Genomic DNA, 26,715 nt, shown 5'->3' with positions numbered 1-26,715 from the left:
AACCGCCGTCGGCGACCGCAGCGCCACCTGACACCTACCTAGGTTGGCAGGTGTCAATGTGGAGAAAGGAACTCCTCTTCTCTTTTAGAGGATAAATGGGAGAGAGAAAGTGCGAGACGGCAGAGGAAGAGAGCGCGGGAGGCGACAGGTTGGGCTATTGGCTTCAGCGTCCGCCTAGGCTTTGGAAGGGCCCTTAGAAAAATTTCTTTAGGCAGTCTATACACTGTCCGTAGACTTCTGTCGATAAACTCTATACATTCTCTATATACAAACCCTAGAAAGCTGTCTATAGGCAATACAAATTCTATAGACAGCCTACAGACAATCTATAGATTTATGCCCATACACTTTTAGTAGTCTTTCGTTATAGACAGTCTATAGAATATGAATAGAAAAAAATAAATATCTATAGGGAGGCAACAGAGTGTATAAGGAGTCTATAGACTCTCTACAGACCATTTTTGTAAGGGGGGGGGGGTTGGTTTCATACTAGACCCGGAGAAGAATAGGTGCGAACGTCCCCCATGCAATGGGTGCATATATTCGCGTTACGTCATTTTTCTTTGTCGCCATATTAACGTGATAGCGTTAGAGGCCCCGTTACGAAGAAAATCCGGCGTCGGCGTTGTGGGCAATGAACAGGTTGCCCTGGCACCTACCCCCGGAAGGAGCAAACTAGGAGGGCAACCTAGGTCACGTGACCTTGTCAGGTCACCAGAAACAACTGCCCAGTTGACTGTGAGAAAACTAAACACACTGGCAGGTGTCAGCTAAATTAATGATTGATCGCAAGCGGTTGCTTGCGAAGAACTACTTGGACGAACAAGACCCACCGGGGGCGCAGGGCACCATTGCGCAATTCCCCATTTAGGGGCATTAACTCACTAACGCTATCGCGCCATATCCTTAAAGGCGGGACTTGAGTGTCCACTCCAATTTTTTTTCTTTTTGATTTTTCATGCGACCCCATTCGCGGACAAATTGTGCGGTAGCGTTGATGCTCTTTCGTGCATAAATTGTTTTTTTTCTTCCCGATAAACGCTTAGTTGTGAGTAAGCGCTGGTGTTTCTTTTTTTCACTCAGTTGTGCTCTTTGACTATGATTGTTATCAAATCTCAGTACTCCTGCACTAAGAGGATAATGTAGATGTTGCGACGAAAGGAAGGAAGAAGCGAATTGTGGGCACGTGACTTCGATGACGAGATAGGAGTGCACTAAGAAGACGACGAGGTCCGAAGCCCGGCGGTCAGATTCATCTTCAAGGGCGTCGCCAACGCTGTCCCAGCTCAATCCTCAGAGCCACCTCCGTGGTAAGGGCCAGTTTTGTAGTTTTCCAAGGCCTCTCAGTAGCTGCCTTGAAAAAGCGGCACTCGGGTTGTGAGCGGCGCATGTGCTGATTTAAACTGAAACCTGCTCATTTAATCGTTCCACCTGTGAGTTAAGCTAGTTGCAGTGGCCAGTGCATGGCCCCTAAAGGCTCCGTTCAATTCCTCCTAGATGAGGTTGCACAAAAAATGGACAGAGCGGTTTCCTAGGCTTTTCCATCAGCGCGCTTTAAATTTCACGTTTGTACTCTTGTGTCCTGACCATTCATACGTTGACAACACCTGTAAAGGAATGAAAATGTTTGCTATAGCGGTCACGCATTCGGTGTTAGCGGGCTAGCGATGCTCAGTGGGTGCGGCAAGGAAAGAGTTAACATTGTGGACGCAAACTGAACATTGCAACGTTCCTCGCATGCAATGAGCAGCGGCCGAGGAATATGAACGAAACATAATGCGCTGGGATCTAAACATTCATACGTAGAAACACGCGACACACGCGATGGGCTGCTCATAAAAACACAAAAGCCTGTTTTCAAATAGAAGCAAAGTTTTTTTCCGTTAACTATGGTATGGGTCGAGTTAGCGTGTCTTCTTATTTACTTGTTTTGCAAGCATGCGTGTAGCTACAATGTGTGGTGGGGCCCGAAGTGAGGTTACAGAGGCGAGGCTCCGGGTTGAATGGTAGACGCGAGACCAAAGAGCCTTTATTAGACGAGGATGCGGGATTCGCTATGCATATATATATACTTCAGTCACGTGACACTATTAATCCAATTACATAGTACACATCGGCACAGACAGGTCACAAGAGAATCCATTAAAACGGAAACCAAAACTAAATGGCAGATAGGACTCAATGCCCTAATGTGCTTACATAACTACTTGATAACAAACAAATGACTCGAACACTTACAACACTGATCCTGAAAGTATTAGTAGGTTAAAATGCGGACGCATAAGCAGCAAGCAGAAATTTCACAAATAAAGTAGAAACTGGCCATTTCTGCAGTCAATTTTTAGGATGGTTTTCAGACAAAATTGAAAGATAAAAAAATTCTCCGCCGCTGGATAATTATGTGCCCCGCATGGAGTTCAAAGTCACAAGAATTAAACTGCAAGTGAATTGACTTCGTGAAGTAGTTGCGCAGTTGTAAGAGGCACCCCCCCCCTCCCCCCCCCCCCCCCCCAGGTCCTAGAACCTAACGTTCGCGCTAGCGCCGAAAGAGCCCTCTACTCTGCTTGCTTTTGCGCGATGTCTAAAAGCGTACAATAAGCACCGCACTGAAGAAACGCTTCGTTATATGGAGTTGTCGTTGTAGACCTCTATAAATTTGCATGCAGAACACGTTTATTCAGGTTAGTGCTTCAAAATAAGCAGAGCTCTGGGTGAAGTTCGCGTTTACGCAGCTAGGGAACGATTGTCGAGACGGCTGGTAAACGTGCTCAATGTGTACAAGAAGAGCTCATGAACATTAACACTATGCATGAGTCCCTGGAACAGAGCCTGCAAAATATTATCAATTTTTAAAGACCTTGAGTTTTAAACTCCCAGGTCAATTGGTCTCCGGGTAGTGGCGGTTTTTGGAAGTAGTTTTTTAAGGTGTTAACGTCACAAGCACCGGTGACGCCATGCTAAGTGACAGATGGCGCAGCCCTGCCATTCCCTGCAAGCATGACGTCACGGCTATATTTCTGGTTGGGGAACAGTCGTCCTGGGGCCGTCGGGCGTTGCCGGATGGCCACAGCCGGAACCAAAGGCGAAAGGGGCGGCCAGCGTGCGCTGCCCATGCGTCGGCCCATGCTTCGGACGAGTCCCGTGATCCCGCTGTCGAATCACTGCTGCCATGGCCGGCATTAAGCAGAGGGCTTCTGCACAGGGAATACTGGTAGGGTTCGAAACCCATCACAGGGGTCACTTAGAAAAATGGTTCCTTGAGATCCAGGTCCATGATCCACGTGGACCGAGAGTGCTGAAAAGTACACATGTCCTTGAGCCGACGGGCGGGTAAGGGGGTGCGGCCACCAGATATAAACAAACCGGGTGTCGATGCATAACGAGCTCACGGGCATGGCGCAGTCTCAAAACCTCTCATTTTTTTTAATTTCTTTTGTAGCGATAGCTACATTACGGTAGCATTTAGAGCATTCAGCGCGGCGGCGGCCACGCTGTCACGTGGTTGGTCACGTGGTGCGGAGCAGCTGCCGACGCCGTGGCTGATCACGTGGTTCATCCCGTGGTTGGTCACGTGACCAAGTTCCACTCGGCGATCTGTAGCTATCGCGTCACTCCAGGTTTAACCAGAGGTAAACCATGGCCAATCTTTTTTTTTTGGGGGGGGGAGAGGAGGCAGCTTAATGTATGAAATAAGGGGCGGGAAGAAGAGGACCGTCATCGCCTGTATTTCGTTGTTCAAGAAGCTAGCTCAAAAGATCTGGTGGGATGATAAGTGAAGGTTTACCTATCGGTCATCTGGTTTAATTTACCCGGTGAATACCGTTTCATAGCCCCTTTTATTGGCAGAAGCAGGAGTATGCCATCTATATCGCATCGTGTACCTGTACGGGTGAAAAAAGAATCTGTAGCAAGCTTGTGTCAACTCTTCGGCACAGCTTAAACCTCACGTAGAAAGATCCCTGCAGAAATCGCCCAAGATGCTGAAGCAAGCCTTCTGTGACGAGCCTTGGTCTGTTAAAAGAAGAGATCTTGCCTGGACAGCTTTCTTCAGCGAGCAGTGGCGCATATTGTTTTGATGCGAACCGCTGCTCCAAATCGTAAGGCAACTACAGTCACCACACTGCTCCCAATGGTAGGGATGTCCAGTAAACTCGTTGACATGCTTTACGGGGGTCTTTGGCAGCCGTTTGAGCACTTCATCACATAGCAGTTGTTCTTTGACCTTGTTTGGAACTTAGGTTAGGCAATAATCTCGATTGATAGCGATTATCATTCACCGCGCCCAACTGTTCGTAAACACCAGATAGTAATCATCATCAGCCTTACTACACCCACTGCAGGGCAAAGGCCTCTCCCATGTCTCTCCAATTAACCCTATCCTTTGCCAGCTGCATCCACCCTTTGCCTGCAAACTTCTTAATCTCATCCACCCACCTAACCTTCTGCCGCCCCCTGCTACGCTTACTTTCTCCTGGAACCCACTCCGTTACCCTTAAAGACCAGCGGTTATCTTGCCTTCGCATTACATGCCCTGCCCAAGCCCATTTCTTTCTCTTTATTTCGACTAGGATGTCATTAACCCGTGTTTGTTCCCTCACCCACTCTGCCCGCTTCCGATCTCTTAACGTTACACCTATCATTTTTCTTTCCATGGCTCGCTGCGTTGTCCTTAACTTAAGCTGAACTCTTTTCGTTAGCCTCCACGTTTCTGCCCCGTAGGTGAGTACCGGTAAGATTATGCTGTTGTACACTTTCCTCTTGAGGGAAATTGGTAAACTGCCACTCATGATCTGCGAGAATTTGCCATATGCGCTCCACCCCATTCTTATCCTTCTAGTTATCTGCCTCTCATGATCCGGATCAGCTGTCACTACCTGCCCTACGTAGACGTATTCCGGCACAATTTCTAGGCTTTCGCTGCCAATTGTGAACTGTTGTTCCCTTGCTAGGCTGTTGAACATTACCTTGGTTTTCTGCATGTTAATTTTTAGACCCATCGATCTGCTCTGCCTGTCTAAATGGTTGATCATGATTTGCAGTTCACCTCCTGAGTGACTCAGCAAGGCAATGTCATCAGCAAATCGCAGATTATTTAGGTATTCTCCATTTATTCTTATTCCCAACTGTTCCCAATTCAGGCCTCGAAATACCTCCTGCAAACATGCGGTGAACAGCATTGGCGAGATCGTGTCTCCTTGCCTGACGCCCTTCCTTATTGGAATTTTATTGCTGACTTTATGGAGGACTATAGTAGCTGTGCAGTTGCTATATATATCTTCCAGTATTTTGACATAAGGCTCTTCTACCCCCTGATTACGCAATGCCTGCATGACTGCTGAGGTGGGCGTCGAAAACCACATGGAATTTCGCGTCACGGATGACAGGTGGCGAAACCTTCATAATGATCGGGGCGAATGGGCCTCAAGCAGGCAGCGCCAGTCATCACTCCTAGCTCTCTCAAAGACTATTTAGTGGACCTAACGGCGACACTGTGCCTTCTTTTCTTTTCTTTGCGTCTCTGCAGCGTCATTAGTCCTGTGTCTGCCTGGTTGAAGAAATCCTCAGAGGCACCAAGATGGCGGAGTTGTCAATGATGCGCTCCAGCATGATGCGGTCCGGCATGCGGTCAGGGATATCCAGGATCGCCATCCAGCAGCCACGGTGTGTGATCCCACTTTCTATCGTGATCTTGATGTCGTGGAAATTTACGGACTTCACGCGACGTCATGTACATTGTATGGAAATCGTATAGAAATTACGTGGAATGCTTATGAACTCCTTACAGACAAGCTGCCGCGGTGGCTGAGTGGTTATGGCGCTCGGCTGCTGACCCGAAAGACGCGGGTTCGATCCCGGCCGCGGCGGTCGAATTTCGATGGAGGCGAAATTTTAGAGGCCCGTGTACTGTGCGATGTCAGTGCACGTTATAGAACCCCAGGTGGTCGAAATTCCCGGAGCCCTTCACTACGGCGTCTCTCATGGCCTGAGTCGCTTTGGGACGTTGAACACCCATAAACCAAACTTCTTACAGAGAAAGTATGGATTTCTGCATAATTTGCCATATCTTACGCACCCCATGTTTCCATAATTCCATACGAGCGGCTCATATAAAACGTTTCAGTACGGAATTGTTGGTTTTCAAAATTTCATGGGACCTTAGTTGTAGGATAATACCACACAAATGTACCAGATGTCGTCTCTGTAAGAACTTGTGGCAAAAAGCGACCCAAAGTTCTGTGTCTGCAGGACAGGCAATAAGAAGCAGTCTTTGCGTTGTGCTCAGCGCCACTCGCCATAACGGTACAACTATTGACCAAAAGTGCTAGCGCGAAGAATCATCGCCTTTGCGTTAGTTGCAACACCAGTAAGACAGACAGAGACGGTTGCGGTATCCTTTAAACAAGGCAGCGACGCTGGGAAACGTGTTTGTGCAAAGCATGCACTGTGTCTTTCAGCAATATCTTTATAAATATGTCTGATAGTGAACTCGTTGGCTATTTAAATCTACTTCAGGGCAAAGGCGTTTGCGGAAATAATGCCGAATGACCGTCTTTATCAGGCCACGGCAACCTACTAGGTAGAAATTAGAGAGTTTTAGCATACCGGAGACGTAAATCGGTTTTACGTAAGGGATCTGCGCATGCGCTGTGGCAAATGCGTGGCCGGGTAGGACTACTGCGCATGCGTAGTAGGGGTCCGGTAAACCGGTATACGTATCCTCTAGTACTTCACTAAGCATTCACTAAGCAGCTGATCTTCCGCTACGCTGGCAGTTTGTTTTCTTATTTTTAAGCGTGGTTCGTCTTCCTCCCGCTAACTACTTGTTCTGGGAAACCTTTAATTTTAATTTAATGTATAACACAAATGCCTGCAAAATAATTGTTAAAAAGCACAATTTTACACATGCGACACATTACCGGCAAAGGATTTTCTGGCGTGCCTTGCATGAGTTTGGAAGCGTCACGTATAAGTCAGATTTTTTTTTTCAAATTTCACATGAGGTTTTAGCGCGCACAAAGCTATAGATTTAGATGTTGTTCCTGGTGCTGAACAATGCACTAACTAAAAGCACGCATTCACGCCAACCTATTTACTCCTCCCAGATCTGCCGGCACCGCAAAATAACTGTTAAAAAAGCACAATTTTACACATGCGACACTTTACCGGAAAAGGATTTTCTGGCGTGTCCTGCACGAGTTTTGAAGCGTCACCTATAAGTCTGATTTTTTTTGAAATTTCACATGAGGTTTTAGCGTGCACAAAGCTATAAATTTAGATATTGTTCCTGGTGCTGAACGGTGCACTAATTTAAAGCACGCATTCACGCCAACCTATTTACTCCTCCCAGATCTGCCGGCACCGTCTGCATGCAGTACATCGTCGTGCTTCTCGTCATCTTCATGACCATGTTCATAGTCGGCATCGGAGTCTATTTTGCCTTCATCAAAAAAGGTGAGTGGTTGAGATATGTCCCCGCAGGCACAGGCTTACTACTTCAATGTCTTTATCCGGCATTTCCGTGCACATTAGGTGTGTCTTCATGCTTTCAAATTTTTCCTTCGATTAGTTCCAAACCATAGCTTCTTGTTAGTATGTGCTTTCTTTGCCTATTTGATTTCTGCGCGAATTGCCTCCGTATTTTCCGCTATTAAAGTAGTGTAGTCCGCAACCTTGCTTCTTTGTAACCAATACTACACTTGAGCACACAATGGAAGGAAATAGAGCTTCGTTATGAGGTACAGAGGTGGTCAAAAGTTCCCAGGCCACAGGGTCTGTTTTTCGTCGGTATATTCATGCACTTATGATGCCGATAAAGTTATCAAGGATTTCAGAGATGAGAATGATACTTCTACCTTCTAAAGATATTTTGAGCTTCGGGGGTATCGTAACTGCCTAACTATATATGCTGCTCAAAAGCGGACCCTGTGGCCTGGAAACTTTTGAGCGACACTTTACATAAAGAAAGCCAACAGTCACCGAAACCAAACAGCATAGCGAATGTTTCTTTTTTTCTTAATTTGTGGTGTTAATCAATGGGCGATGAGTAATGTGGTTTCTAATCGCTTAAGGATAATTTATTAGAAAGCAGGAGAAGAAAACAACCATATACTACCGGTGAGATTCAAACCAATGACCTCCGAATTTCACGTCCGGTGCTCTACCGAATGAGCGACTGAGACGGCTGTCCCATCTGCTTTTGGTGCCTTAAAAAGAACCTTAAACGGAACCTCGAAAGTCTTCACTAGCTCCGTACTGATCCGTAACGGCGGACGTAGTACGTCCAGTATTACCGCGAGTGACACGTAACAACGTGGCCGAAAGGTGAGGGCAGAAGAAACGGCGGCGTGTGGTTCAGTTACACTACAGATAAATACCCTCGCAATCGGAATATTCGACTCCCGCTACCGTAGCTTAGTCTCTAGAGCACCGGATGCAAAATCTGAGGTGATGGGTTCACATCCCACTGACGGCATGTGGTTTTGCTTTGTTCTGCTTTCTAATAAATTATCTGTAAGCGATAAAAGAATTCCATTATTAATAACCCATTGATTAACATCACAAAATTAAGACAACGAAAAAAAACATCGCCTAAAGTTCTTGGTTTCTAAAGTTCATGGGCCTAACCCACGCTGTTAGGCAGGATAGTCTATAACCTCCCGCAGAAAGGAGGTACGGTTGCGCGGTCGATTTTCTATAAATTCGTGAAATTCTGGTTATCGGTGCACATATTGCTCTGTGAGGAAGCTTTTATTGAAAGTGCGCACGTGCGATCACTTTTCGTGTCATTAATCTGAACTCATTTATTCTTTTTCTCCTTCTGCGCAGACAAGGCGCCTGTGGAAGAAGGTATGGTACATTACTCACTGCGTTATTATTCCAGCTCACCGTTTCCGTTTTTGCAGAATGAGAAATAAAGTTACAGATATCGATTTTTTTGGATTTTACATTCCTTAGAGGAGGAAGTCATTTCGTCCCAGAAATGTAAGTACATATGGCAATATTCTTCTGTGAAGGAGTCACAGCTATTTTGCCAGAAACTGGAGTGGATCCTCGTGGTAAACCTAGGACATATATCTAAACACTGGACGGAAGAGGATTACTTAAGGCTGATTATGGACTCGGGAGGATTTTGTAACGAGCAAAGAGACCAACAGAAACGTCTATAAACTGATTTTCTATCTTCGCTGAAAACAAGAATCCTTTGATGATACATATTTTCAGCGCTTAGGCGGCAACTGGGAGTGGTCACAACGAACAGCATAATGACTTTTCCAAAGGAGCAAAATATCTGCCTTCACTTTCTGCGATGTTTGAATGCCAGCCGGTGGATCCGATGCCTGCAGGCATCGCTTCGTTTTGCAACCTGCCTGGGAAAGTTGGGTGGGCGGATGAGATTAAGAAGTTTGCAGGCATAGGATGGGAGCAGCTGATAAAGGACAGGGTTAATTGGAGAGACATGGGAGAGGCTTTTACCCTGCAGTGGGCGTAGTCAGGCTGATGATGATGATAATGGAGAAGCGTTTAACAAGGTTGCCAGTATTTTGCCCTTGTCAAAGGGAATCTTTCGGTTTTCTTAAACGTTTCATAAAGTGAATGAATTCCGCTCTTTACACTACCTCGCTCGTTCGCAATAAACAGATCTTCGAAGTAATGAGTGAAAGAATTTTGGCAGGCCGAACAGAAAGTGGTGAGGAAGACTGAAACTGGCCTCTGTGAACGAAGGCTGCGCTTGTGGGTGCTCGGGAAATCTTTAGCGCGATAACATTGTGTATGCATTCCAGGATAGGGAATCGCATTGGGAATTTTTTGATGCACTGAAAAACCAGCGTCGCGGAAGGTGTTGTGGGACATCTCAGTGAACGCATTTTTCTTCCCGCAGGCAATGAAGTGACCTTCCTGCGTAAGTGTCCTAACAGCAGCCATGCTACGGTGCTCTGTGTATCTCCGAGCAAAGTTAACTGATTATGAGAGACCTTGCAACATGCTCCTTCTTGATAACTGCGCAGTAAAAAGTTTCTCCTTTTCTCCTCTGCTGCGCAATCCAGATGGCGCGGCATGAATTTCTACAAGTGCGCTCTTATAAGGCACTCGCAAGCAAGCCGCCTCTTTGCGCTGCTCAATGCGCGAGAGTGTGCGAAATAGCTTAATTTCGACACAGCATTACGGGTCGAGAATATCATGCGGAAACGTCAACAAAGCTAGCTGCTCCGAGGTTAGCCAGGCCTGCATTGTGGGGGTGAGGGTATGGGTAATGGAAGCACTGAATTGCAGTGATCTATAAGAACAGGGAGTGCTCCAGATAACCATAGGTTTCGGGGCAATTTGGGCACGCAGGAGAGGTTCGTAGACGGTAGAAGAAAGAATGGGCAGGGGTGTGGAGTGCATTTAAATGGACCAGCTGGAGAATTCTTAGATACGTGGTGGTGAGATATTTACCAGGAACAGAAAGGATCTCTTATGACGCACCGAGGTTGAACCTTATCCACAGCGGCTTCATTCAGATGCAGGCTAATTGCTAAACGCCCATGTACTGTGGGACGCCAGTTCATGGCAAAGGAATTCAGGTTGCTGCGTTAATCCGGAAGCCTCCACAACGGCGCCTCTTTCTACCAGCTTCCTTTCACTTCTTGCTTCGCATTTGCCTTCGCGGCGCGGTTCAGGTGTCCTCCGGAAGTGACGCGCAGTGCGAGATAAGTTCAATTCAGAAGTGTCTAGGATTTGTCCTTATATAAGTGGCATCGCATTCAATTGGAAAACCATGACCCAGAAACTGCAATAAAGTTAGAATATGAAACATTCCAGTTTTTCTCGTTAATGCTATAGTAATGAAATGTGCGATATTGAGCGCCATCTTGTATAAGGAAAAGAAAGGTGATTTTTCATGTGGTTGCAGATGGGAGCTTTCTGATTGCAGAAAAAGAAATTGAGAGCTGGTTTCTGCACTTCAATGACGTTGCAGCTGTAAGAAGCTTCATAGCGCTACCTAACATGATGCTCGACTAAACGGCTGTGCGAATGGACAGAAAACTGTGCTGTCCACCCCATGTTTAACCCGTATCCCTGAAATTCTCTCATTGGATGACTGAGCCTGGGCGCTTTACATTGAAAATATACCCTCGGATATGTCTCAAATTACTTTTCTTTCCCCGCCCCGTTCTCACTCCGACTTTAAAAACAGAAACCGAGCAATTATCATTACAGCCAACAAAGAGGAGCCGCCGCTGATCTGCTCCCTGGACGGACGCTACTGGGTCCGCTCTGTGGAGCAGCTCTGCTCTCACCTCGTCTTCCTCTCGGCTTCGGTGGACATGGCTAAGAAAAAAGCCACCCCTGCAAGCGGAAGTAAGAGAGCGTCATTTCTTTTTCCTCGAACTTAGTAGGAATAACTAGAGTTACTGGCAATTTGAGGTTTTGTTGCGACAGAGAGCATGTATTTTTTGCCGCCGTGTTTTCTACAGAGGCAGCTGCGTTTCCTCAGTAATCTCCTGTTCAGCACGAGGCCGTGGTGGATGTGATGGGGGTGACACAGGTGGTGATATTTCCAAAAGCTCGTGTGAAAAAATATTTGGTGGGCACTTAGTCTGATGACGTGTGCGATGCGATAGCACAGAGCCACTTCGCACTTGAGCGGAATACACTTCCGGACTGGTGCCGTTTGTTGCCGTCTAGTTGATGTCACTTCCGGTATGCTGACGTCACTTCCAGTTTAACTGCCGTCAGCTGCGATCTAGTGACGTCGCTCACGGTTTATGTTATGAGTCATTACTGGCCATATTACTCATACACACAAAGACAGCATCAGTCTTTTCCAGCCTGGTGATATGACTTCCAGTACAACAGCATAATCTTACCGGTACTCACCTATGGGGCAGAAACGTGGAGGCTAACGAAAAGTGTTCAGCCTAAGTTAAGGACAACGCAGCGAGCCATGGAAAGAAAAATTATAGGTGTAACGTTAAGAGATCGGAAGCGGGCAGAGTGGGTGAGGGAACAAACACGGGTTAATGACATCCTAGTCGAAATCAAGAGAAAGGAATGGGCTTGGGCAGGGCATGTAATGCGAAGGCAAGATAACCGCTGGTCTTTAAGGGTAAGAAAGTAAGCGTAGAAGGGGTGGCAGAAAGTTAGGTGGGCGGATGAGATTAAGAAGTTTGCAGGCAAAGGGTGGATGCAGCTGGCAAAGGATAGGGTTAATTGGAGAGACATGGGAGAGGCCTTTGCCCTGCAGTGGGTGTAGTAAGGCTGATGATGATGATGATGATGATGATGATGATATCACTTCCAGACTATGTCATGATTCATAAGGAATGACTGCTCATATGACTCCACATACACAGTTGCCCCACACAGCATCGAGGCACTTCGATATACCGATACGCCGCTGTATACTGCCCAGACTCCGGTGTAACATAATGGCGTTACGCAAAATGGTCCGGCGGGCTCCTGATGCCTGATGACGCTTTACACTTCACCTGGTATTAATATTAAGCAATCAAAAGTAATGTACATTAGTCAAGGAAGCACACAACACTTTATGCTAGACAGCTATCCGCGGGAATTGACTGTGGAATACATGTCTCACGGGAAAGTTGAGAGCACAGATCCTGAGCACGAGTGGTCAACAGCTCAGGGAGTAGGAATGCGATAGAAGGAATTACTCAGGTATTGAAAATTCATGAGTAGCAGGTTAGGAGGATCCCTCAACAGTACAGTGTGTAACAGTCGTACCTTTCCGGAACACATCCTTGGGACGGAAGCCTGGATCATAAAAGCTTGAAATAAATTCCAGAAGAGGGCAAATACGGGCTCGTCTGGTTCTCCTCTGCGTCACAATCTAGATGGCGTGGTATGAACTTCAATTTCGCTCTAATAAGGCACTCACAAGCAAGCCGCGCCTTCGGCTGGTCAGCAGGGGAGAGAGTGACAAATAATTTCTGCACAGAATATCCTGCGCCAAGGACAACAATGCCAGCTGGTCCAAGGTTAGCCAAGACTGCATTGTTGGGGGAAAGGGTATGGGTAATGGGGGGGACTAAATCGCACTGAACAATGACGAGACAAGAGAAGGTGTCGGTGTTTGTCCTTCTCTTGTCTCGCCTTCCATAGCGCTGTGTTATCTAGTTCTTGATATAAAATTTCGGACTACGCGCCATGCTTCGGAAATGAAAATGGTCGTGGCGCAACGAGCGTCTATCCACGGCCGGCCCTGCAATGCCTGCCTACCACCTCTTAGTGCAAGATCGTAACAATTTCGGGAAGGCGACGCACTTGGCATTTTCGGTCCGCGGCAGCGCAGGTTGGCACGAAGTTTACTTTCATCTCTCGTTACATCTCTCTATCGCCCTCTCGCTCTTATAGTGCTCTTCTTCGCTCTCCTTTCCGGCACTCCCTTTTCTGCAACTCTCTCTCTCTCACTCTGTAGCGCAGCTTGGGCGTGCTTCTCGGCCTGCCTAAGTTGCCCTACAGAGTGACAGCGTGCAAAGGCAGGAATAGAGGAGAGCCATTCAAGGAACAAACGCGAGATAAGGACACCCTATCAGAGATCAAAAAGCAATGGGTGCAGACAATGCATGTTATGCGGAGGGAACGTCGCAGACGGCGTATCATCGCAACGGAGTGGACAGAGAAGGCAAGCACAACAGGTGGCCGCAGAGAATCAGATGGTAAAACGAGATTAGGGATCTTGAAGAGATAATGTTTGCGACAGCCGGTTCAGGACAGGATTTATTAGGGTAAAAGTAAGGGGCTTCAGCCATGTTGCGAAACCTTCGCTGGGTCGTGCAGTACTATGCTCCTCAAACACGCTCTTCGGCTTTTGTCCTGAAAGGTCAGTGATCCTGTTTTGAATTTGTTTCGCAGCTTCGCTATTTTGCTCCCAAGCGAAATCGAGCGCAGTATGAAGGAATTTGTCGCCTTCCCACCTAATCGTTCATCGATGAGACCACATTTCAGCACAAGGACACCACTTCGCCGAGGGATGACAGTACTTTTCCAACGCGAACTTATTGCAAATTTAGAATAAAAACTCTCTCTCACTGTGTTCTCCAGTTCCAAACATACATCAGTGAAAATGCGTATGGCTGGAATTTGCCTGACAGCCTTCTAGCCAGGAGGTAATAAATATTTCTGTGTAAGCCACTTTGTAAGAAATGGCTCTTGAGAGGACAGATATATGAACGAATGAAGCAAACACCATTTATCCTGGCAGTAACCAGTGTCATCTAATTTTAAATTGAGGCAGCTAATGGCTAATGAACACGGCGTTCACGATAGGACATTTTAACGACTCCTCTGTAGTGAAAAAAATTTAAACAGTAGCTTATGTGGAATCATGCAAAGCATAGTAAAAACAATAACAAAGTGCTCCGAAAAAGTTTAGTGAGCACACTGCGTTGAACATTAAAAATTACGCGTGCTCTCAATTTTCTAGCCGACCAGGTGTTCAAGAGGTTCAGAAGCCTAAGTAGACAGGCGGGCACAATCAAGAAGCTCGTCAGTTTCCCCCTGGCCGAGATCAACCAGATGGTCATGGCCGACGTAGATGCGAGCTTCAGCTCTATCCGCGACGGCTGGCTGGACGGCATCGACATACGGTACATCCGTGGGGACGAACAGTCCCTTGACCTCTTCCAGGTACGAGTCGGAGGTGAATCGAATGAAGGGGTCAGAGGTAGCAGTCAGGTCATCCTTCCTCACCTTTCCTAGAAATAGGTTCTCTTGTCCATTTTAAGACGCCAACCCAGGGGAAAGGTTGTAGTTGGTGCGAGGAGATGTTTAAACAAAATGGAGAGGGCACTTAAGCTCCGGCTTAAGGGTATGACGCGATAGGGTAGCGAGTTGGGCTTTCCATTCTGAGCAGTACGACACCTCTGAACTCATTTTTCATCTTTTGAATTGTTTCAAATTATTACTTGATCAATTACACACTCTAAATTTTTTTAATGAGCATCATCGAGCATTCGATTTTCATTCTGAGCATTTTTACACCTTTGAAACCTCCTTTTTTCACTTTTTCCTTTCTGTAAATAATGAATTAATTGGAGTGTTTGTATTAACTCATAATGGCCTATAGCACACCAATGACTTATCAATCACAAGAACCACAAACTACCATGATAAGATTTTTTTTGCGCGGCCCCCGATTATTTTCGACACGTGGTGCCGACTACTACTACGCCGACGGCTTTTCGACCGAACGAGCTGTATACGCTATCGCGTAAAACAGTGCAGGCGCAGGACGTAAAAAGCGACTGTAATTATACGAATATTATATTTTCTGAGGCTGCTTTTGTGTTCTACGAACGCGCTTGTTTCTGGAAAAGGTGTTACAGTCCTGAGGTCTTACTTTTACGAAGAAAGCATTTAATGGTTGCTCCCGAAGTTCGATACCCACAATATTATGACAAAAATTGCGCAAACGCGTCCGAAGAAATTACTTCGGAAGTCCGAAATGAACTCGCCATCTTGTTATCTCTCACATTGCATACTAATGACACAATTCTTATTTTCCCAGGTAATACCGAAACCTTACAACAATGATCAACTTTGGTTTTGGTGAAGCGATATTTGAATGTTATTAATGCTCTTCATTACGAACGTTCCTTTAATGCTACAATTAAACTTAGTAATAAAGATTTCTTAACAATTAGTGAACCTTTAAACAATATTATAAATCATTTAAGCATTTCAGAGTCAGCGCCGCACCTGTAGTGACATGCATGCAGAAACACCGCCGTAAACAGTGGCGTTCGTGGATAGTAATGTCCTCACTCTCTGAGTCTTGAGATGTATAGATGCCGGAATTTTCGTATTGTAATGCCAATACTGCTTACGCCGTAGAATAACATGCTGCACAGTACGCATGAAGTAATAAATGGCCTATTACAAATAGACTGCATGGCAAAGTTACAGGGCATACTATTGCCCATCGGTTCATTCTGCTGTTGCGTAAAATTTTTAACCTTGGCTTAATCAGGGTTGCAGGTGACGTTTTCTATCCAGTTCCGCTATTGGTGACATTAATTTTTGTATTGAAAATGTCCTAAAACAGCCATTGAGCGTACTGCACGGTGAGGGCCCTTACAAAAATGGTCTATATACAGTCTATAGACTTCTTATAGACTCTATTGCCTTCCCATAGATATTTCTTTTTGTATATTCATAGTCTACAGACTGTCTATAGACAAAAGTCTACTAAAAGTCTATGGCCATAAATCTATAGATTGACTATAGGCTGTATGCAGGATTTCTTTCGCCTATAGACCCTCCAGGGTTTGTCTATACAGAGTCCATAGACTTTTTAAACAGAAGTCTATGGACATTCTATAGAGTATCTAAAGAAACTTTTCTAACACTGAAAAGTAGAAGAATAATACATAACATAACCACAAACAATTGGGGGCGACCTTTTGGAGTGATGCCAAATAAACGCAATAACATTCTTCTGAAACTCGCCAATTATAAGTATATTTCCACTCTGAGCCCATTGTCTTTCACTGCCACAATCTACTCCACTTCTAATTCTATTACAATTTTGACTACGCCACTAGGCAAAAATTTGTAATATTGTTAGATAGTGTCATACCCCTACCCTCGCAATGGCGCAGCGGTTAAGCGATCCGCCCCTGCCCTGGCAGGTGGCTGTTTCAAACACAACCACCGATGTGGCTTGTGAGACCCAGGTCGCTATCCGCGAGCTCCCGCAAGCCTAATTTTTGCACAGATAGTTCTTCGATAGGCTGTATGTTTTTGCACGTAGGTGTCCTGTTGTTCGAGTCATTTTCGTTTTTCCGAGTCATTCATCGTCCGACGTACCCCCCTTCCCCTAGAAGTGGAGAGGGGAATTGAGGGACGATGGACATGTGGTGAGTGATGAGACGCCAATCCCCCTAAACGCGACTTAGCAGGTGCAGGCTTCACATAGACGCGGACGCCGCCTGACAGCCTTCGCCTTCATGGCTTTCTTAATGCTGCCACATTAAAATGCTAGAACCAGAGTACTTCAGCGACGCTTATAGAGTCAGCTTGATATTCGCACCCCCAACCCTCCTCACCACTCCCTCATCGTGAATACTCCACTAGAACGTCTTCAGCATCAATAATTGATGGAATTATAATAGTGAGGAAAATGACAAGCGTCATTATTAACGCGACAGAGTTCAGGTTCCCGTTCAGCAGAAAAACCGGAGTCGTCGGCGGCGTTCTGAGCGAAAAATCCCCAGAACATTAGGGAAAATCGCACAATTTTACCCTATCGTTCCCCGTCACTGAACATGGAGCACACGTCCTTACCGAATTTCAAACCGACACTCTCCTCACCCCACTAATGGTCTACAACTTCGGATGGCGGGGCACAGCTCACTGTCCCAACTGTCCAAAGATCAAGGCAGACACAGAACACGTTCTCTACTCATGAAACAATGCGTTTACCTCTCCTCATTTCCCTTACCCTCATTCATCTCCTTCCTGGAGTGATTGGCTTCACTCGGGCTTTGCAAATTATCAGTGGGCCTTATAGTGCTGGCCTTTCCTCCTCCTCCTCCTCATCTTCCGGAAAAGGAACCTATACTCCGTTTTAAACATCATGTGCAAGGCTGTCAAAGCTAGCGCTCTTGTTTACGCTGCCTGCGTCCGCGACCAAAGAGTAGTGCGTTATTTGTGATGAGCGAGACATAGTGAATAATTTGCTTGTAGGCTTACCACATGACACATTTGTCATGCTCTTGATTAAATGCACTGTTGTTGCTGATAACAAGCTCTCGCGTTCTTGTGTCATAAGACCACTCGGGCACAGAACAAGCGCGGAGTAACACGGCCTCCTTTATTTTCCCGTCCGGACTATTTCCGTATACCTTTCACAGCGTTGCACCTGATGTATGAAACGCAGTATAGATGGGCCACCTAGGTCATGTGACCTTGTGGCGTCATCACAGCCTGCCCACCAGATTTTGGGCGAACTGGCTACCGTGGCAGTTGGCAATAAAAATAATAAGTGGATGCGAAAGGTATCTCCGGAAGAACAACCTGGTTCGCACGAGACCCACCGGTGGCAGCACCTGCCATCGCAAGGCACTGGCGCATCGCTTAACCAACCGCTGGCAATTTGCGCCAGAAGTGGTATGAGGGACTCCCGCGGATCTATGAATGCAAAGTTGAAAAACACCAATTCCGCATACATAGGCACTGTCTCGTTAAAGGTATCACGTCACACCCTTAACGCCGAGCATAAGTGTCCCTCCCATTTTTTTACAGGAGCCTCTCTCTGGGGATGTTCCACAGTTATAAGAATTCCGTAATTCTCAGCTGGACTGTGAGATGCTTACGGGGTCGATATGCACATATGGCTGCTTCTTGTACTGCAGTCCCTTGCGCACCATAAATTAGAATTGTAAGCAAGCTAGTGCGACCCGCCGCGGTGGCTCAGTGGTTAGGGCGCTCGACTACTGATCCGGAGTTTCCGCGTTCGAATTCGGCCGCGGCGGCTGCGTTTTTATGGAGGAAAAACGCTAAGGCGCCCGTGTGCTGTGCGATGTCAATGCACGTTAAAGATCCCCAGGTGGTCGAAATAATTCCGGAGCCCTCCACTACGGCACCTATTTCTTCCCTTCTTCTTTCACTCCCTCCTTTATCCCCTTCTCTTACGGCGCGGTTCCGGTCTCCAAAGATATAAGATATGAGACAGATACTGCGCCATTTCCTTTCCCCAAAAAAACCAATTATTATTATTACTATGAAGCAAGCTAGTGCACGATGAAAAACCCCTCTCTAGACCCATGTGTTTGGACGGGACGAGCTGAATGGGCGTGCTTACTGCTTTGCTTCTCTGATTTTTACCCAGGAGCTGCGGACGCTAGCCGACAGCAAGCATTACATCATTCACGGCGTTTTTGACAGCGTGAAAATAGACATTATGAAGTAAGCTTCACTGTTTCTCTCCTTGGTTTGAAACTGGCTGTTCAGTCTCACTGTATGAAACTGGCTGTTCAGTCTCACCGTATAATGCCCATTGAATACCCTACGCTGCACGATATGAGATATTATTTTGGTCGGTTAACACATATAAAATGGTGCGGCCAGAAGGTACGATAGATAACGAGGTAAACAGCTGTTCTCTTTTGTTTTGACACATTCGAAATCCAGCATGAAAAGCAAGCAAGTCGACGTATGTATGGATTGATAGCAAATGCATCTTTTCTGAAGCTGCGTAGCTGGTGGCGCCATATATTTCCAGAAATTTGTTTTCTGTTCCTCGAAAACCCGCTTGCAGAAATAATCGGCGAATAGTTTTCGCCTCTAGCTCATACAAATGTTAAAGTGCAGTTTTTACATGTACACCGATTGCTTTGTCCGTATTTTTAGCCCACTAAAGAATACTTCTTATCGTGGCCACTTTCACCTTTCTGGGGCCCCTGAATAGTTTAGGGCCCCTGTTTCCACCTCGAATATTTATCGGCACATTTCTTGTTGCATCCGCATTTTTAAGATATCTTTCCCGCGGTTTTGTTGAGCCCCCAGCGTTGATCGTACGTTCCTGCTGCATACCTGCTCCCCTAACGACTGTGATGTTTTGTCCTGCTTCCCCCATCCCCCCCTCCTTCCCCGTGGCATTTAGTATTCCAGAGTCGTAGCGTTCCAGCCTCGGGCAACCGGCAATAAAAAAATTAGATGGCGACACCACGATTGTGAAATTTTCTCAGCCAGTCTACTTGGAATATAGCTTGCGTTTCACGATACTAGCCGCAAACTACGAAGTTAGTTAATAATTGAAATTATATTTCGAAGTGTCACATGTCAAGAGCGAACCTTACTCATTTGCAGCAGAAGACCTGTGCGCCATTAGTTAAATGAATCAATTTGCTTCAATTGGTCAGCGAAAGCCTAATAAAATCACTGGATGCAAATTGGCTGGCAAAGTAAAGTATTTTTTTTTTACATAGCTCACACCACCGAACTAAAGCAACATAACTTCCTTGCCATGTCTAGTTTCAATTTAAAGCACTTTAAGACACTTCTGGTGCCCAGCTCGATTCTTGAATGCTCGAGTCTTGTTTGCTCATTCCATAGACGGAAACATTCAATGATGGTTTTTCAATATGCCGTGGTGTTTCCTAAACTTACGATGCTCAATTATAAAATTACATTTCCAAACATTGTCATAACTAAAGCGCATTTGATAGACCTGAGAAGGACACATACAACAGAGTGCTCCGCTTCGCATTCGGGGGGTTGCCGGGTTCGATTCCCAGTGCCGCCGACTATCGACAGGTTTTCTTATGAGTACAAGGGACTCGGGGAGCACGGCAGAACACTGCGTTCTGGCACAGAGAGCAACCTGGCCATACATGTGAAGGAGTGCCAAAACTGCTCAGCTTTGCTTAACAGCACTACCATAATCGGCACCGGAAAGTCCAGGCACGAACTGTTAGAACCGTTTTTAATCAAAAGGTGCGAACGTGTTTGCATGAGCGACCCGTCTGTTTTTATCACTGACAAAGAGTGGCACTGTGTTGTAATAACGTCCGGACATGTCCGCTTGCGCGAGCGTGGCTTTAAATACGTGGTAGAACCAATAATAAATCAGTTGGAAGTCCAGCGACAGTATGTGTGTGTCTTCTCCTGGTCGTGCGTATTTTTTTCGCCGCTTTGTTTGCTCTTGAACATGTGCCAACTCACCCAGCGATTCACACTGCTGAACAAGATTTCGCCCTCCCTAGTGCTCGGCTTTTCTGGGTTAAATTCTAAGGAAAAGGGTCTTGTATAACAACCACAAGACGCACAACACACCGCAATGTTGTGTCTCTTCGTCTCTGACCTGTCAAGTGCGTTGTTGTTATGGAGGTCGAAAAGAAATTTACGCAATATTGTTTTAACAAACAATGCCTTCCTCATTGATCAAGAACTGACGTACATGTAAAAATTCTACGTCGAAACCGAACTGTAGAGGTCCCATATCTTTATAATGAGCTCAGCACAAACTGTCCCAATTTCTTTGTCTCAAACAGGCATTTTCATCTGGCGTCGCTCCGAGTCTACACTGTTCAGGCGCAGGCCCCTTTCAAAGCAGAACTTGTCCAACCAACAATAGCCATTGTGAGTACACGCGTGCACCTGCAGGTTATTCGCAGAATTCACGCCTGCCGCTTACCGTTGAGAAAATGAATAAATTGCAGCAGATTGATATATTATCTAGCGAATCATTTAGATCTTCCCGGGAACAACTGGCGCCATTTTAGTTTCACACTATGAGATTCAAGCAAATAGTACTGCTCAGCCTGCCTATGTTCCAGTGGATTCTTGTAGGCGCTTCCCTTGAAAAGATTTCTCTAGACAGTGTATAGACTCTCCACAGACTTTTGTCCATAAAGTCTATAGATTTTCTATGGTCAAATGCTTGAGAATAGTCTATGAGCAATACAAATCCTATAGACAGTCTATAGACAATGTATAGATCTATGGCCATACACTTACTAAGACTTTTTCTGAAGACAGTCTATAGACTATGAATGACTATGAATAGAGAAAAATAAATGTCTATAGGAAGTTAATAGAGTCTATAAGAAGTCTATAGACTGTCTATAGATTTTTTAAGGGCTGGACCTGGATGCAGTGGCCGCAATAGCTCAGATTCCTAGACATAACGCTCTCGAAGGTGCCCCATGTGGCGTAAAAGCAGGTCTTTTGCGGCGTAATGATGATCAAAAGTTCGCACGCGTGACTCTAAAGATAACAGCAGCTTGTGCAGGTATTGCGTTCCAGTAGTTCTTGAAGGAGGAAATGTGCGATGTGGAAGAGGTAACGCAAGCGCCGTTCAAACATCAGTGCCTGTCGTTTCGGAATGTCGTCTCACTCCATAGTTCATTGCCACCCCCGCTGTATCTTATCAACTTCCACACTATACCGCGGCGCCATTCGACCTGCGTAGCAGACCCGCGTGGCAGAGTACGCAGCGGCGGTAGCCGGCGCCGGCCTGTCGCCCTCTGGGAACCACTGCATCGCCTTCAGCCTGGCCGCCGTCAAGTACAGCGGGTCCAATGACATTGGAGATGCCGCTAACGCCGTCGAAAAGGTCATGTACTGCTCGGTACGCATGTCTCTCTGCTCTGCGAGGCTCAGCATTCAACGCTCGCGAAAGCTGCGAACGCAAAGGAAATGTCGAACTGGACTGAATGAAGCGATAATGAACTTCATTCAATGAATAGATGAAGGAATTTCAGCGAAGACAGTGAATTTAGTCTCGCAACACAATCAAATACTGAACAACCCCATATTTTCTGTCAAGTTGGTACAAAAACAATTTCCTGCTTCGCCTGCCTACGACACAGCTGGCATTTGAGTACACCATGAATCCTTGTTTCATACCTCCTCACTCGGTGTCTATTATGAGGCGCCGTCCATCTTCATAATTTAGCATCAAATTTAATATTTCCTTACTATTTTTTACTATTTAACCCCGGTAGTAGCGTGACTGAGAATAAAACTGTCTTGCACAGCTACACGCACTCAAAAATTACCACTCGTTTGTATTAACAGTCAGGTACTCTCGATCACATATTAACAAATGAAACGTTATCGCCATAAACGTTCAATAAATTACGAACAAGCACATAAAATTTCGTATTAAAATAAAAACAATAAATTTTCAAAGTCATGGCCAATTCTAACGGCAGATATATGATTAGAAAAAAAAATCAAAGTAAGCGCACAAATGTACGCGATACGCAAGCGAATGCACCCCGCTTACAATGAAACTTCATTGCCGTCACCAACAGCGTCTGCTACACAAAGGGGTATGTAAAAATTCTTTTCCCTTGAAAGACAAGATTTTTCCTATCGTCGTTACCGTCATGAACTGCATCCAAACGTTCCTTTCAAGTAATTTTAGGTTTGCTTTTGTTTTATGGGGGTTTAACGTCCCAAAGCAACTCAGGCTATGAGAAACACCGTAGTGAAAGGCTCTGGAAATTTCTACCACCTGGGGTTCTTTAACGTGGACTGACATCGCACAGTACCCCGCGTCTTTCGGGCCAGCAGCCGAGCGCCATAACCACTCAGCCACCGCGGCGGCTCCTTTCCGGTAATTTTAGGTTTCTATGTTCTTGGGCTACGACACGGACCTAATGCTACTGCCGAGCCCTGTCAGTTCTTGAGACATTTTCCAATGGCGTGTTTTGAGGTGTAGTGTAGGGTGGTGTTCTTGATTCATTGATTAGCGCTAGGGTAATGAAGGGAAGTAATTGCATTCCTCTGCGCAATAGAGGCATGTCGGCTTAACTCAGTAGCTATACGGTGCACTATTATTGCTATTACTTCACACGTCAAGACAGTAAACACGGACATAACAGGCACGAGAAGTGAAACAACTGGGCGTTGCAGATGCACGTTTTGTCTTATTCATGTGGTGGCGAACAACGTCTCTCAACATCTTGTAAAGAAAAAAGGGCAGTTCAGCAGATGACATAAACACACGAGAACGATGTAAATTACAATTCACACTACTGCAAAGAAGCCGTGACTAAGGACGACACATATGTGTCAAAAAATCAGCTTGAAAAGACATTTACTTACTGCTGTTCGATCTCTTAAAGGCCACAACACACAAGAACTATTTTACTCTCTCTCAACTTTTCTCTCACTACAACTTCCTAAGACAGTTACAAGAACAGAGGTGACCGATGCACAATAAGATAACTTTACACTTCCCTAGATTTCAAACACATGACCTTCTCTAAAATAACATATCGCGTGTTTCTTCGAAAGCAGACGAACTTTCGGCAGAAGACTTGCCGTGGAGGCGTGCGTGAAAGAAATGCTTCGAGGCTTACGCGGGGAAAAACAAGGCGGAAGCAAGAAAGGCACAAACGACGTAATTGTATTCCATGTTCACCATGTGACCAATTCGGCAACATGAGCATTACTACATGTATATAGCGTTCAAGTTGCCGACATTTTTTTTTGTCCATAGCTTGTTCAGGCAGAAACGGTGCCTCAAGAACGTTAACGTATGAATAGAGTTTTTATACCTTCGTTCAACTCCTTTTTTCAGGATGAGTACAAAAGAAAGAGCGCAACCAAGGCTGCCACAGATCTGTCGCATTTTGTACGGAATACAGACGCCCTCTATGTCTTCGATACTCCTGAAGCATTTGAGGAAAAGGTAAACTCGGAAAAGAGCGTGAGGTTGTTTACAAGTCTTCTACAAATGCCCTCCAGGAACAGTAATTGCCAGCAGCGACATTGAAAATACGAAGACAAACATCGAAAGTTTAGCCCAAAGCCTTAGAGAGTCGAGCAACTCGTGCTCCACAGCATGCGGTGGTAGACGACAAAATGTTGTCTCGTGTCTGATTTTCTCATAAACGCAACCTATCTTGTGATATCAATTAATGCTAGTATTGCTTATTGGGCTTAGCGTCCCAAATCGACTTAGGCTATGAGGGACGCCGTAGTGAAGGGCTCCGGAAATTTCGACCACCTGGGGCGCGGAGGAAGAATATATAGGAGTGGAAACTCCCACGTCTGCGGCGACCAAAAAAGGTCACAAGCCCGCGGCGCCACTATCCTGCTGGCGCCGCCTCGCGGCCTGGAAAGAAACTACTGAAATACTACGTCACGGCGTGCCCGCTGAAGCAAACACTTGTTTCGTCTGCTTGTCTGCTTTGAGCGCGCGCCGCCGGAGAGCGGAGCCGAAGCCGCCTGACCGGGCGCTGCATTTTTTTATTTTTTTTCCTGCTGCTTCTACGAGGCGCCGCAAGGCGTCGCCACTGCATGCGCCCCCGTCGGCGCATACAATTGTGACTTTATCTGGTCGCCTGCGCTCGCTCGCGCAGACGGGAGTTTCACCTCCTGTATAGTCTTGTTCCGTGACCTGGGGTTCTTTAACGTGCACTGAAATCGCACAGTACAGGGACATCAGTTGGTTCCAAACGTGTAACATACCAGTGTGAAGCAAAATGTATGTTTTTAAAGTTTATTATTCATATTAGCATTGCACTGACTATACTGTATTTCTTCGCAGGTCAAGAAGATCAGTCCACTGCCTGGCGCTTGCGTCCTGTTGGACGACGTCTACTACGACAACCACAAGTGCGAGTGTGTCGACAAGAACTTGAAGATGCTGCGTACTGCACGCGTGGTTCTATGGCGCACTCTCAAGGGCTGAATTTCTAGCCCATTCCTTGCGGCAGATATATTTCTGTCAGTTTTTGTATTTAATGAAGAACAATAAACATATAAACGCAGACTTGTTTACTGCCTTTACTGCGGTATGTCGTAGGTAATGGCGCGTTTGGAGTAAGTATACTTTAGTACCAATCCTGTCGAAGTCGCCAAAACAAAAGAAATACAGTGTCTTTTGAAAAAAGAGACCTCGTCCCAGTGGCCTGGCCTGTACATCCTTTGAAAGTGCCCGCCAGTATTGTGGGACTCAAGCCTGGAGTATACTGACGAGGCGGACACCCTATACAATAAAGCAATGCGACACCGATTTATGTAACATTTCGCAGAAAATACAAGGCGTGCTGGTCCAGACTGTGAAGAAAAGTTGTAAAGTGAAAAGTGTTCAATCCTTGGGCGGCCACTGAAAGCGACGTCGCACTCACGAAAAGTATCGCTTAGCATGGTTCTTGAGCGTTCCCGGAGAAATCCGCGCGGAGATGCCTAAAGCGAAGACCTGGCTACGCCTTTTGTATACTCAACGGAGCCCCGGCCAAGGACTAAGCTCGTTTAGGATCGCCTCGTGCATGGCCAACGCTAACTTGCGTTTTGCTAATTGACGATGCCCATCACTTAGCTACCTAGCCACACCCAAAAAGCACCAGTGTTGGGAGCTCCTCTAACTTATCACCATCGTCAAGCTGCCCTGTGGCGCATGCCCCCCACCCCAAAAACATTCTTGCTTGCTTTTCATAAAATTAAAAATGTATTTTCACACCATAGAAGCTTTTCGGCCCGAGAAAGAGCTGAAAGAAAATCGCGTGATGTGTCCCGGCCACATCTTGAGAAAGAAACAAGTGTACACGGAGCCATACATGTTGTAAAAATAATGGCAATCCTTTCATCCTGCATGTCCACTACACGAACAAGACATACGTATTCGTACATGCACCTACAATATTCTATCCTCGCGTCGTCTTAAATCAATCCACTAGAATTGCTGGGAAACGTTTTTAATTATATTTCAGCAGATGAGGCGTGTGAAATGTAGTTAGTGTGAGAGGGAGGAACAAACCACTTGGTGTTTCGCGAAGAGTGTTTTGTTGTTGCAGGAATTTTCGGTACAACTTCCTAAAATCACATTTGTATAAATAATGAACCGACACAATGAGGCGTTGGGAAAATAAATGACATCTAAGCGAGCGGAAATGTACGACAGCTATAAAGCAGACAGCGTTTTAATTAAAACATTCAGATTTTTTGAACATTTGTTTTATGCATCTATACAAAAGATTCAGAAACGCCTAACTTCATTGTGTGTTGGCATTGCGATGGCATTAGGAGCTGTTGGTGCCTTTAGCAGAAGTGACGTCACCTCCAGTGCGATGACGTCACTTCTCTTCTGCCAGTGTGGAACGCTCCCTCTGGTGGCGTAACTTCCCCTCAGCCAAAGGGCATACGTTCCAGTCTGGTGACGTGACTTCCGCTCAGCCAATGGACGAATATTATGACCGACAGGCACTTTGTGCCTAAAGGGCTTCAAATTCTGCCGCATAAAGGTCA

General features: G+C 45.9%; 1 protein-coding gene across 1 annotated transcript; it reads left to right on the top strand.

Annotated features, from left to right (window-relative positions):
• The first annotated feature begins 1,219 nt into the window (after nt 1-1,219).
• LOC144109598 (uncharacterized) lies at nt 1,220-25,159 on the top strand. The gene is made up of 13 exons (XM_077642416.1): nt 1,220-1,310; nt 5,525-5,661; nt 7,349-7,452; nt 8,827-8,847; nt 8,956-8,982; nt 9,881-9,901; nt 11,203-11,343; nt 14,432-14,634; nt 18,839-18,915; nt 21,003-21,090; nt 21,926-22,081; nt 24,044-24,154; nt 25,016-25,159. Exons 2-13 carry the CDS (start codon nt 5,576-5,578, stop codon nt 25,157-25,159), a joined length of 1,179 nt encoding a protein of 392 aa, XP_077498542.1. The 5' UTR covers nt 1,220-1,310; nt 5,525-5,575.
• Nucleotides 25,160-26,715: the final 1,556 nt, after the last annotated feature.

The sequence above is a fragment of the Amblyomma americanum genome, chromosome 11, assembly GCF_052857255.1.
Source record: "Amblyomma americanum isolate KBUSLIRL-KWMA chromosome 11, ASM5285725v1, whole genome shotgun sequence".
NCBI lineage: Eukaryota > Metazoa > Arthropoda > Arachnida > Ixodida > Ixodidae > Amblyomma > Amblyomma americanum.
Note: the sequence above shows the minus strand (reverse complement) of the source record. Positions and strands in the feature narration are given on the sequence as shown.